We start from the raw sequence: 13577 nt of genomic DNA on the forward strand, positions 1-13577 counted from the left end.
TCAAGATGTACTCCGGCAGCAATCACAGGATTCAACATTGAGACATCTTTTGGTAAATGTTGCGTAGGTATGGCAGGTTTACACTGTGCACAAGATATGCTTGTATAGTGACTTTGACATGCTAGCTGAAGAAGATGAAGCTTTGGTCAAGGCCCAAAATGTTAAAGTGCTTTCTCATGGTTAAAACGTTCATTCAAGCCTGCTAGCACTGAAAAATTAGTCCAATCAGATATACTCCTTAGTACTAGCACTGTTTTGACCTTTTTGGAGGGAGCACCATCCATTTCTTAGCTGTCCATTTCTTAGAAACCAGAAACACTTTCTTGAGACGAGGCCTGCACTGGTAATAAAAGTGTTGAAAGGAGCGAAAGGCATTTGACATAGGGGTCTCATCAGAGGAAAGTGTTATAGTTTGCTCCTTCTTATCCACTTAAGTGTCAACATGGATGTCACTCTTGATAGTATTTTTGTTGGTAATGACCAATTGGCATTAAGCCTACTCAGCTTATGTCCTAAGGGCAAACAATAGACATCCTGGCTACAGTGATTCAATGATTTTCTATGTCAAGTGCCTCAAAATCTAACATAAGATAAGAAATATAGGCAATGTAACGTTTAATTGTGAAAACAACTTTCCAACCAATGACAAGTGCTTTCAACATGAAATTTGAGATTGCTTAGCACAGATGCCAAATGTGTAGTGCACAGAATGATAATCGGGTGGAATGCATTGCAAAGAATTACATTTGTGAGTTGCATATGCCAGGGCTGATCTTTGAGTTTCTGATGACTTAGTCAGGATTTGATTACAGAACTCCCTCTATCACTGGCCACAGTTTTTTCCATGTTACAAAGTTTATTCTGAATCCAAACAGAAGATGGCTGGAGTATGCAACCAAGTGACCCTACCACAGAAATGATGCTCTTAATGACAAAATGACAGTGACGCTACACCTCAGGAGGAAAAAGGTAGTTAAAGGTCTATGCAAGGAGATTAAGGAGAACCACATACTCCCTGCAGGTGTGTGTTAGAGAGGGGACTCACTTGGACTTGGGAAGAGTGGGCTCCAGAACACGGTACTGATCCATTATCTTCTCCACCAGCTTCTGCTTTTCCCTGCGTAGTTCGTTCAGCTTATCCCTGGGTAAGAGAAAATCAGAGTGAAATAAGGGTCAAAAAGACAGTTATGGAGGTAGAAAAAGAGGGCAACAGAAAGCTCATAGGTTGTGGTCTGGTGGGATAATAGTATAGTGGGCTCACTGGTACTGTCGCTGCTCCTCGTGGAACAGGTCCTTGCTCTCCATTGTCCTCTCCATCAGTGTCCGGTTCTCTTGAGTCACAGCTTGGATCTGCTGCAGCAGGTGACGATTCTCCTCCTCCAGGTTCCCCTTCAGCTGGGCCATGAGCTTTGGAGAGAAACAGAGTTTGTGTGGTTGACAAAGTAGTCATGCAAGCACTCATCACCAGCATGAACTACGGCAACACTCTCTACGCCGGACTCTCCAAACAAATTCTACACAGACTCCAGACTATCCAGAACACGGCTGCAAGACTCATACTCGACCTCTCAAGCCGCACCCACATCGCACTGCACCTCAAGAAGCTTCACTGGCTCGCCATTCACAAGCGCAGCCAATTGAAACTTCACACGCACCCAAACAAAGCCCTACCCAACATAGGACCAGAATAACTGAACAGCTGCATACACTGTCACCAACCCACCAAACACCTAAGCTTTGTCTTACTATCACTCGCACACATTGCCTGCAGCCGCAAAAGCGAAACTGGAGGTCACTCATTTTCCTACATCGCACCCAAGACATGGAACGACCTCCCTCAATACATCAGAGCCTCCTCCTCACTTCTTGAGTTCTGCAAGAAGCTGAAGACCTGGCTCTTCGTATAAGCACCTTAGAGAACACAACCCTACACACCTGCCAAAGTGCCTGGATACCCTCTCAGGCTATGCACATTAATATAACATAACAGGAAAGAAGGCTAAACATTCAAAATTTTGCTGTGAGGTCCCACTACACATGTTGCCCAGAAAGCAATGTTTTAGTGCCTACAGAGGATTCACCAGAGCGGGAGCGCCTCTGAAGGCACACAGACCTATGCCAACAAAGCAGAGATCTCTAAATATGGCGGGCAGTACACCACCACAGCAGCAGTGTACATCCCTCCTCTCTCTGGGTGGAAGGATACAGTCCCCTAATCTTCTTTCTAGCTTTGCAGCACCACTTTCACTGGCTGCATCCACAGCATAGCTGCCCAACGGTGCACAGACGTAACTTCATTTGCTTGTCACTTCATAAGATAAGTGCTCACTCCAGTGCTGAGAGAAGAATACTGGTTCAACTGCTTTGGGCCTGCTTGCCTGTCGACAGGAAGCATCTGTGTAATGGTGGATGGTTTTTTAATGCTACTAAATAGGTTTATAATTATCTGACCACGTCTGTAGTCCTACTCTCCAGCAAGAGACACTAGCCGCTGAGATGGCTTCGAAAAATCAATAAACTTCAACTGGAAGAATATATTGCGTAGCTTTCAAAAGTTACACGACATGGAAGGTGTACACTGAGCCTTGTTTTATAACAGTAGCAATAAGGTAAATATATAGATGTATATATTTTGGTTACAGTTTTTTCAATTTGTTAAACTCCTTACACATGGCGAGGGCTGATTGCTCACCATTTACATTTTGGTGTGTTTATCAAACATGACATTCTACATTCAGGCTTCGAGGCGCTGTTGGACTTCCAAAAACAATAACACTCATTAATGCTTAAATGAGACTGCAATGTTAATGAAATAAGCAGGTTGTTTCCCTCTTCTGAGCTTTAAAAGACCAAGCTCTGTTGGGTAGTAAGGAGCAGCATATTCCAAAAGAAGGCAGCCACAAGAGAAAAGCCTTGGATGAAAAGCCTCGTCCATGTGAATGATGGAATTTATACAGCATGCTGATCAGCTCGCCGCGCTTGTGCCATTGAAACTGATATTGTCACTTGGGATTCGTGGTTGCAACACAGGACTTTGTAGACCAAGCAGAGCAACTTAAACTTAATCCATTCATTCACTAGAGCCCAGTTCAACGATTGCATAGCTGGAGTCACATGTTCTTGGTGGAGCAGACATCATATAAGCCTGGCTGCTGCAGCCAATGGAGTTTGGCATTACAATCATCCAATCTGTTTTTTTCTTTTAATATATATATATATATTTTGGTTTGTACCAATATTTCTGTACCAGCTTTTAATGCCATAAAAACATATGACTTTTCAAGATCCACAATTACGCTCAGTATTTCATTACACGCTCCCAATATTATGTTCCTCAAGTCAGGTGGACTCACGCTTTTAGGTAGGAAATAATGATCAACTGAAATGTTACAATAACTGTTGTTCTAGTAACATGTGCAGCCCTATCTCATATGCTACCTTTTCCTTAGATAAAGAAAGCCATGTGCATTTAAAGTATGAAGTCTTCTTGGGCAGCGCACCAAACTTCTCAGGTCACAAGTGTTAACGCAAGTTAGTTCTTGCAGCCCGTTTCCTTATCCCTGAGCTGTCTACCTACCCTATCTTCCCAACTGACTCACAGGATCCTCAGTGTGCCTATGGTCATTGACAAAAAGCGCCTTATATAGCCAAGATATCAGCCTGTGTTGGTTCCAAAGGTGAGGAGAACCTGCAGTAGTTTGTGGGTCTGTGGTTCAGCCTGTCACTCCAAATATGCTGTAATCAGTGTACTACGGATCCATAAACCAGAAATTGAGTGTCCAGCAGCCCACTGTCATTGACCATACAGGTCAGGCTTCTAAGTGTGCCATCAGCAAACCAATCTCCCACAGTGTCTAGCCGTCCAGCACAGCAGTCCATTCCCTTAGTCCTCTTGAAGTCAAGAACCCGCCCATGGGGATGGATAATCCAATTACATGGAGTGACGGGCACATAATGGGTTTTCTTGAGTGCTCACTTCCAATATTGTATCACTATTTTGAGAGGCTTAGCTTGTTGGATTGGGTTTATCCTTCAAGATTGCAACTAGCATGCCCTACTGGCATGGTTGAGTAATTTTGTCAGTTCCACGATATTCACTTTCACAATCCACTTATTCAGCCACTACAGCTGGGCCACTAGATAGTACATTTTGAAATCTGGGTCCCTCAGTCCCCCATTTCACACTGGGTGTTGTAGTACACACAGTGACATCCAATAGTGCCCACCATCCCAGGTCAATTCCCTGAAGAGTGTAGTTAGGGTTTCAAACCAGCTTTGAGGAATCCAAATCAGGAAATTTGCAAAGTAGCAGAGCACGCGCGGCAGCATCATCATTTTGGATAAGACAATCCAGGTCATGATGGGGAGTTTGAGCCAATGCAAAAGGTTATGTTTCCTGTCAAAGCCCAGAGTGTTCCTTCAAGTTCTCCTCTCAAGTGTTTGTGTTGTTTTGGTTGATCTATACCCCCAAATATTTGAGCACTGGTGTCTCACATTTAATGCCCAGCAGCGGCACCACGGTCGGTGCTTTTTTTTAGTTCAGGGGATATCTGGAATGCACAGGTCTTCTCCCAGGTAGTGCATTAGCCATATACCCTCCCAATTTTCTCCAGTAGTCGGACATACCTGGGAATTCGCTTGACCGAGTAGGGGGGTACAGTAGCATGTCGTGGATGAAGAGTGAGATGCCATGCTCTCTTTCTTGCAGTGGAATCCAGTAAGGTGTTTGTGTGCCAGAGAGCGGAAACTTAGCTTTGTCACTGTTTAATTTAAGTTAGTTATTGTGCCATCATCTATTTATGGCTGCTTTACAATTGTTCAAATGAACGGCCGCGGCCGTTATGTCCCTGACAATTATGTTATCTGCAAACATTAAAAAACATAAAGAATATGAATGATGCAATCAAATAGGCTAATAGGATGGTACACATATTAAACAGGAGTGATGACAGAGAAGAATCCTGTGGGATGCCACAGGTAATTTGGAAAGGAGCCATGGTGTAATTAGAAATAGCCACTTGTACTTCCCCACTAACACTAATGTATCCATTGCAGAGATTAATGTTTGATTTTGCACTCACAGGTTCATATCCCAGAGGATATATGACGTTACAACGCGTGCTGTTACAACGCATGCTGTTACAACGAAACTGTTACAACGCAAGTGGATTTACAACGCATGCCATTACAACGCAAGTCTTTACATCAACTTGCGCTAGATGGCGTGCTAACATTAGAAAAGTGTAATTTACTATTCCAACTCCAGTCCACTTAACAGTAGGGAAGGTGTTGGGATAGTAAACTACACTATTTGTAATGTTAGCACGCCATCTAGCGCAAGTCGATGTAAAGACTTGCGTTGTAATGGCATGCGTTGTAAATCCACTTGCGTTGTAACAGTTTCGTTGTAATGGTAGTGCGTTGTAAAAGTTGCGTTGTAAAGGTTGTTCCCCATCCCAGAAGCTTTACTTAGCCTTTCATCCTTTAGAGAAGGATTAAATTATAACCACTCAAGGGAGCAACAATAAAAATGCTTTGTTTGTTAATAACACCTAGTGATCCCTTCTGGTGAGTGTGTGCTCTAAAAATAGTAATCTGTTTTTTATGCTCACTTACTTTTTTTCACAAAGTGATGAATCACAGTAAATCAGATGCATGATAGTGCTTAGGATATGATGGATTCTGCCTCAATTCTATTGTCCTTTCAGATGCAAGGCAGACAAATGGCTGATTCTACCCCAGCTCAGCCACCTTTTAGACATATAACTGAATGTGTCCAGAACTACTACTAATTCAGTCACTGGTCTTACATGTGACTGAATTTCAACCAGCCCTACCAGCCTTTCAGAGGCTCCTGGTACTGGCTCTTAAGGGACACTCCTGGGATGTGACCGAATATTGCTCGCTTCTGGCAGCCTGTGAACGGTACTGCAGACATGATGACTTTGCTCTAATGCTGCCTGTTTTTCATAGACAAGCCCAGTAATTGACTGCATGTTACCCCATGTCCTGTGACACCTTACAGAAAATTAAAATGCCCCCACTTTGAACTAAACCTCTGATGGCACCAAGTAAGCAAAGCAAATGAGCCTAACCCTCTATAGAAGAGCTCCCTTCTTTCTTCCATCCAAGCATCTTTCCAATCATCCTTTTATCTTTCCAGCCACCCGCTGTTATCTACTATTTCACCTTTACATTCTGTCATCCATCATTCAATCTTACTCTATTCCATCCAAACATCCACTCTGTCCTTCATCAGTCTGTCTTTCCATCCATCTACCCATCCACTCTGACATCCATCCATCCACTTTGCCATCCATTCATCCATCCATCCATCCACTCTGCATTCTATCCATCATTCATCCATCCATCCATCTTGCCATCCATCCATCATACATTCATCCACTCTGCCAACTACCTATCTGTCCGGTATTTAGACAGAATTTCGGAAACACAAATACCTTGGGACAAAATATTGTGTCAAAAATATCAAGGACAAAAATATTGTGAAGATAAGTTTTTACAGGTAAGTAAAGTTTTACTATATACAACTCTACATATATGTACCTTGAAGATATATCTATATCTTCAAGGTACGTAGATGTGGTGTTAAGAATAGTACATTTATACATACCTATTTGTACTTACCATCTTGATATTTTGGTCTCAACATTTTTGACTCAATATTCTGTCCACACAATATTTGCATTTCTGATACTTTGTCAGGGATCCCTCCAGAGGACTTCAACCCATCAGCGCCATGCTCACACCCATTCTGAATGCCTCCACCTGCTTCCCAGATCCTTGGAAACATGAAACCCATTGCGGAAGAAACCCTCTGTGGACCCTTCTACATTCGCCAACTACAGATCGATATCCCTGCTACAATTCTCAGCCAAGGTCTTAAAGAAAATCATTAACAGGCACCTCACCGAATACCTCAGTGACCAACAACTCCTCGATAACCGTCAGTCTAGTTTCAGAACCAACAACAGCATGGAAACTGCCCTCATCGCTGCCACCGATGATATCCGAATGGCTCGAGACGGAGGAGACACGACAGCCTTTATCCTCTTGGACCTCTCAGCAGAATCTGACACAGTCTTCTACCCCATCCTCATCCAATGCCTACGCAACACTGAAATCCAAGGACATGCACTCCGACGGATCTGCTCCTTCATGACTATAAGGACCCAGTCAGTCAACCTGGAACCGTCCACCTCAGATGCTCACGACCTCATTTTCAGGATTCTTCTGAGCGTGACCCTCTTCAATACATACATGATCCCTCTCGCCAGCATCATCTGCTCTCGCAACATCAATGTCCTCTCCTACGCCGATGACACACAGCTCATTCTCTCTTTCATAGATAAGAAGCCGAGTACCTGGATCAAGTTCAATGCCTGCATGACTGAAATCACCTACTGGTGAAGACCAACTAACTGCCTACATCTCAACACAGACAAGACCAAAACATTATCTGTGGGAAGTGCACATCAGCGTGTTATTACACTTGGTGGCGAACAAAGCTAGGACCAACACTTAACACCACTACACACGCCAAAAACCTTGGGATCTCCACTGATAGCAAACTCGAAATGACAGCCCAAGTCATTGCCGTCACCGCCTCATGCTTCCATACCCTGAAACTGCTGAGGAAGATTTTCAAATGGCTCCCAATCAGCACCCCATAAACTGCCATGCAAGCCCTGGTCACAAGCAAGATGGACTACAGGAATACCCTATGTGCTGGGATCAAGCAAAAAAGCACTAGAAGCCTGCAGACCATTCCGAATCACTATCACCTCTCTTGCCGCACTCACAACATACCACACCTGAAGGAGCTCCACTGGCTCTCCATTCACAAACGAGCACCATTCAAATTTCTCACCCACACTTTCAAAGCACTACATAACACTGGCCCAGAATACCTCAACAATTTCATCTGCTTTCACAAACCTTCAGACATCTCTGTTTATCCAAACTCCTTCTTGCACAAATTCCACGCATATGGAAAAACGCATTCGGCAGTCGAGCTTTTTCTGACATTGCTCCTAAGTCATTTAATGACCTGCTGCTACACAGAAGAGCCTCCTCCTCACTTCTTGAATTCCGCAAGTAACTGAAGACCTGGATTTTCGAGTGGTCCCACTAAGCCCAAGGTGTGGCTCGAGTCACACCTGCTTAGCACCAGGGTACCCTCCTGGGTGATAGTGAGCTCTAAAAATATGCGTAACATAAAATGTTATGGACATCTCAGTAACATGGTGCACATCTGGCATCCTAGCCTCTAAAGTCCTGTGATGACACCTTTGATAGAAGGAATTTCCATGATGTTATGGTTGGAAAAGAGGATGTTTTGACATCATTGCCCTAGTGGCATGGAAGGCCATTTAAAAACCCTTTCAAAATCAAGTTGTATTGATACCAAGAACCCACTCAACTTCATCATCTTTTGACACCGGGGGTCCTCTTGACCTCATGGAACCTTCTTGATGGTGAGGGCTCATGTCAACTTTGAGATACCGCCTAAACGTTCAACAAAAAGGCAGGATAGCCTCTGAGGTCCTCTGGGAGTCGCAGATTGGGGTCACAAGATGTCTTGGTAGGTGGAAAGCCCATCAATGGTGCTTTCAATGCACTGGCTGGTAGCAATCTGGGGAATAGCACCTGGCAGCCGCAGTAGAGACCCGGAACACAAAAGGCTAGCAAGGACTGTCAACATTTTTCTTTTGTTAGATCCAGCCTTACAGAAAAAAATATTTGCAAACAAAAACACAATTCAAAGCTAAAAGACAGTGGTGAAAACAAAATACATTATTAAGTCTGCCCCATGTTCAGCAGACTTAGGCAAACCAGGCACGTGGGAACCAGGAGGGTAACAATGGTTAATTGGAAATAGTTTCAAATTTCCTTAGAAGTTCTATGAAAATTGAATGTGGATATGGTATATTGATAAAAAAAATCCTTGATTGCATATGCTATACTACGCTTGAAACATAATCAGTAATACTTGATTATTGTCATATACTGTATGATACTCCGACTATCCATATATTTCACTAAAAATATTGGAAAAAAATCCTGCCTCATGTTCTTGCCAGATTCATACCAACAGGAATGCTTTAGCTCGGAGAATATAGGCAAGGTGAAAATCTGACTTTTTTTTCCATGAAGAACAACTATGATGAAGATAAATCATTTTAAATGCTGCAGTAAGCACTTTAAAAAAAACTGTCTGTTGAAAGGGATGCCATTCACAGAGAGCCAAAAAACTGAACGACAGACTAACCACCACTGTGCTAATTTTTGGGGCTCTGGAGCTCCTTAGCTGCCTTTTAGAGACCATTCAGCCTTATCCCTATGTGAGACTGCATGTCCATGGAGACAATTATCTTTTTTGCTTTCGCTTTTAATGGTTGTTTGAGTATTGTAGACAGAAATTTCATCAAATTAAATATTTTTTCCTAAACATTATTTACATAACGGGGGAAAATAAAATGGAATTACTTGACAGTCTGATCCATGAGCCTTTTAAAACATTTTGAAATTTTAAATGAGATTTTTTATATACTTTAAGAAATTGGTGATAGAGATTTTGCATTAAGGTAGAATTGCACTTATGCAGGAATAGTGTTTCTGATGGCTATTAAGTATGACCAAATTCGATGAAATAGCCTGAACTCTTCCTAAAATACGTCAATCCATCTTAGAACTTGTTTGCCAAATTTCATGCAGCTTTGTCAAGGGAGACAAAAGGTATAAGCAGGTCCAAATGTTGCGCTATCCATTCACAATCCACCACAATGGTTGTTAAACATCACACCACACAACACAAAAAATTACACCAATGATGGAAGGTAAGGGTTGATCCGACTTAGGTTACTTTTCTGTAGAGGTTTCAAATGTTAGAAGAAAAAGCGAAATAGTGCTATGTCAACAGCAATCACATTGAGGACCAAAATTAGAATGAAATATCAAACCTGATTGGCAGATACTCAAAAACATCTTTGTCAAGTATTTGGTGCAATAGCCATTACAAGTTTTGAGCAGACATCTCGTCCCCTCTAAAAAAATCCTGATGCCACGTTGATTCAGTGAAAGTGCACACCTACTCTGGATGACCATGAAAGACACCAGGGTCAGAAAATTGCTCAATCATTAAAGAAAAGATAAAACAATATGTGACTCTCAGACTAGCACAACATGTTCTCTAATCAAGCAAACAAAAACATTTTGCCCTACCTTCGGGTTAAGGGAAATTTGCAGAAATGTGTGAGTTGGGCAACCCGATTTCCATATGAAACAATAAATAGACCTTGGACTTATGTGTGTACTCACAATCCCTTGTGCCTCGTACGCCCTTTCTTCTATGCACTTTATATTATGACTTGGTGACCAGGGAGGGTTTCCAAAGGAATCAGAACTTACGATTGCTTCTGGTTATTGTAATTAATGGATTGAGTTAGTGCACCTTCTATACACTTGCCTGATTTAAATCACATGTTTCTCTTTTGTCCTTTATACTCCTTCTTATCATATTTCTTCTCTTCCTCCACAGCTAACATATGACCCCTTAAATACCTCACACTGATTTCCAAGTTTAGTGATACGGATGTCCAGCTGCTGGCTCTGCTCCCTGGTGGAACTGCACTCTGCCTCCATGCGGGTCTTCTCTAGCTGCAGGGTGTTAAGCTGGCTCTTCAGAGCTCGGTGTTCGGCCAGCAACTCCTCCTGCTCCTGTCCTGCATGGCTGAGTGACCTTTTCAACCTGAAATAACACACAGAGAGACAGTTAAATCTAACTCAGTTACTTACAAGGTAAAGCTAGAGAAGGAGGTAGCCTATGCTACATCCATGGTGGTAGAGTCCATCTGCTAAGGCCTGGGAAAAGGTAAGTCTTCTGGTAAAGGACAATGCAGCGACTAGGAAGAATTTCAAGGATTGTCCTACCAGAAAAACCAAATAGCGCATTAAAGGTGATGCCCAAACATTGTATGGATACAGAACAAATCCAACCACAAAAAATAACAAATATGACCATCAAACACAATCACCAAATAAACTATTGATACCCTAACATACAATGCACCAAACACATAAAATAGCTTTCTGAGAAGGCAACCAAAAACCAAATGAATATGCCACAGAAATAGCCAGAACAAACGAATGGACAGCCACCAAATGCAACCACCACAAACCACTTGCATAGCGACTTAACAGTAAAGAAGAAAAACCTATGTACACCCAGAAAGGATAACATAATTACAGCATTTGGATACCCCAACAAAATCATACGAGTACCAGCAGAAGACAACCATCACACATAGGAAAGTCTCTAAAGGTATCCACAACTTTAAAAAAGCCAAAGTTAATACATTTGAATCATATGGATAACAATTTCAACATTTGAATGACATCTACTTCATAAGCCATGAAAAGTCACATCACACACAGGGGGTCACCAAAAATATGTGAATCCTCACAAGAGAAAATCTATAACACCAAATCAATCCTCACCTAATCCATCTAAACAGGCTATACCTTGACTGCCACATGGCCATCAAAAAGTACACTGACTACAGGACCATGCAACCAAAATAAAAAGAATGGATCTTCAATATCCACTATAATATAAAAAGAGATGGCTTTTGAACCAAGCTGGAACCCCTTGGGTTTTGCAAACCTATCATACTGACACCAAAGAGAATATGATTCCCTACACTGTACACTCCTCCACCAACTAAGTTTTTCTTAATCAACAAATATTGGTGTCACAAAGGTTGCACCAGAATTTCAGAGGGCATGGTAGTGTATGTGGACCTTAATTCATAGTTTCAGGTAACTTAGATAAGGGATCTTCACTTTTTTCTTCACTTTCGGGCAGGAAGGATATGAATTGTTCATGAAGTTAATGTAGATACTCATGATGGAAAACCAGGGTTTAAAGGTAGTTTGTCTTCCTTCCCCATCATGGTATCCTCTGAATAGTCAGAAGCACTGACCAGAAAACAATAGGCACTTATAGCTTCGAAACATGAGAATGGAAATTTACCAATCTAAAGAAATACATCACATGGAACTTAGCACAAGACAGAGATGACAACTCGAAAACTAAGGGACAAAAACTGAGACAGCTACATCCTGCAAAGAAAACCGGACCGACCTAAGAACCTATTTTGAGATAGAGCCAGGACAGTGAGGCTTGTAAAGGCTTTTCAAGAACTTCATGGATTGTTGCTGAAAATATCCCTATTAAGGCCTTACTGGAAATGGTATCAACAAATAATTTTCCTCACAAAAATGCACTCAAGTTTGGATAGTAAAGCCTTCTCAATATTAATTATAAAGATGCGCTGCTACCCATTAGGCAATCCTACAGGGCTTGGGCCACAGATTACAAGCATTAGATTAGAGAATACAACACGCATGGTTTCAGTAAGAAAACCAAAATGCTTCCTATCCCTACCATGTTGTGAACATATCACTGACAAACTGATCGACCTATAGGAAAAAATATGAAAACTACACATGAAAACGAAGAGGGTTGAAATACAAAAAAGTGTGTAGTAATGAAATAATTATAATGTGTACCAGCATGCAAGGGCTGCAGATGGCTCATCAAGCTGCCTCAAAAGAAAAACATCTGGTAAAAGAGGATTTAAAAAGAGGATCCGTGAAAGGTAAAAGAGGGACAAAGAAGATCCATATGTAGGAAATATCTAGACCTACTTTCAGAAATGAGTCAGATGCCTTCCGTTGAGGCAGAAAGATGGGGACACACAGAGACACACACTCTCTCTTTATAGAAGGAAAGCTTATTTTCTCATTAAACAATTTGTACCACATTTTTGAAAAATACGGTATAAATTACTGACTTTCATGCTTTCAAAGAAGGTGGAGATTTGTAAACTGATCAAATTGATAAAATCTATGACAGCGGTTCCCAAAGTGTATTTTTTACCATTAACATGGAATGCCCCAGAGACAATTTTAGCCGTGAAAAACAGAAAAACATTTCAATGAAAGTACACCAAATCACAAATGTTTGTAGTGAACTTCAGTTTGATGCATTTCGTTGGTTTGGTGTATTTTCCTTGAGCTATTTAGAAGCTCCAAGTGAAAAACAAACTGCCAATAATGCATGCATCTATTATATAAACTCATTACATGTTCATAAGGTCAGAAAAATCTGAAAATGAGAAATACGTGTTCTCATGGGATGATGGTTGGTAAAGGAACACTGACACAGCAAGTTGTTTCCGGAACCTCTAAAAATGTATTTGCTTATCCAATATTTCCCCAGCCTTGATGTTGGGCAGCTTTGTCCAAGAACAGAAGGCAGAGGGGGAAGTTAACTTCTGCTTTTGTTTTCAAATTGTACTGTCCCATGTTGTGTAGCCTTCTAGTCCAGGATGCCTTGGGGGCGGGGATTCCATCTACATTTATAATCAATAATGCATTAGCAACTTCACTCAAATTTGTATACAAATATTTCAGTGGGGTGTCACCCTCACTATAGTCCCTGGCAAAGGCCGAGAAGGGATTCTGACAGCCACCGATATGCCAGCCCGACA

The 13577-nt window shown here is 41.8% G+C and overlaps 1 protein-coding gene across 1 annotated transcript in view; it reads right to left on the reverse strand.

The window, feature by feature from the left end:
* LOC146798677 (girdin-like) overlaps positions 1-13577 on the reverse strand; it is a 439241-nt gene that overhangs the window by 85118 nt on the left and 340546 nt on the right. The window contains exons 22-24 of the mRNA XM_085625977.1: positions 10585-10771; positions 1262-1407; positions 1046-1141 (exon numbers count right to left, since the gene is read on the reverse strand). Coding sequence (XP_085482103.1) covers positions 1046-1141; positions 1262-1407; positions 10585-10771 — 429 coding nt within the window. The remainder of the gene's footprint in view (positions 1-1045; positions 1142-1261; positions 1408-10584; positions 10772-13577) is intronic.

The sequence above is a fragment of the Triturus cristatus genome, chromosome 9 (assembly GCF_964204655.1).
Source record: "Triturus cristatus chromosome 9, aTriCri1.1, whole genome shotgun sequence".
Taxonomy (NCBI): domain Eukaryota; kingdom Metazoa; phylum Chordata; class Amphibia; order Caudata; family Salamandridae; genus Triturus; species Triturus cristatus.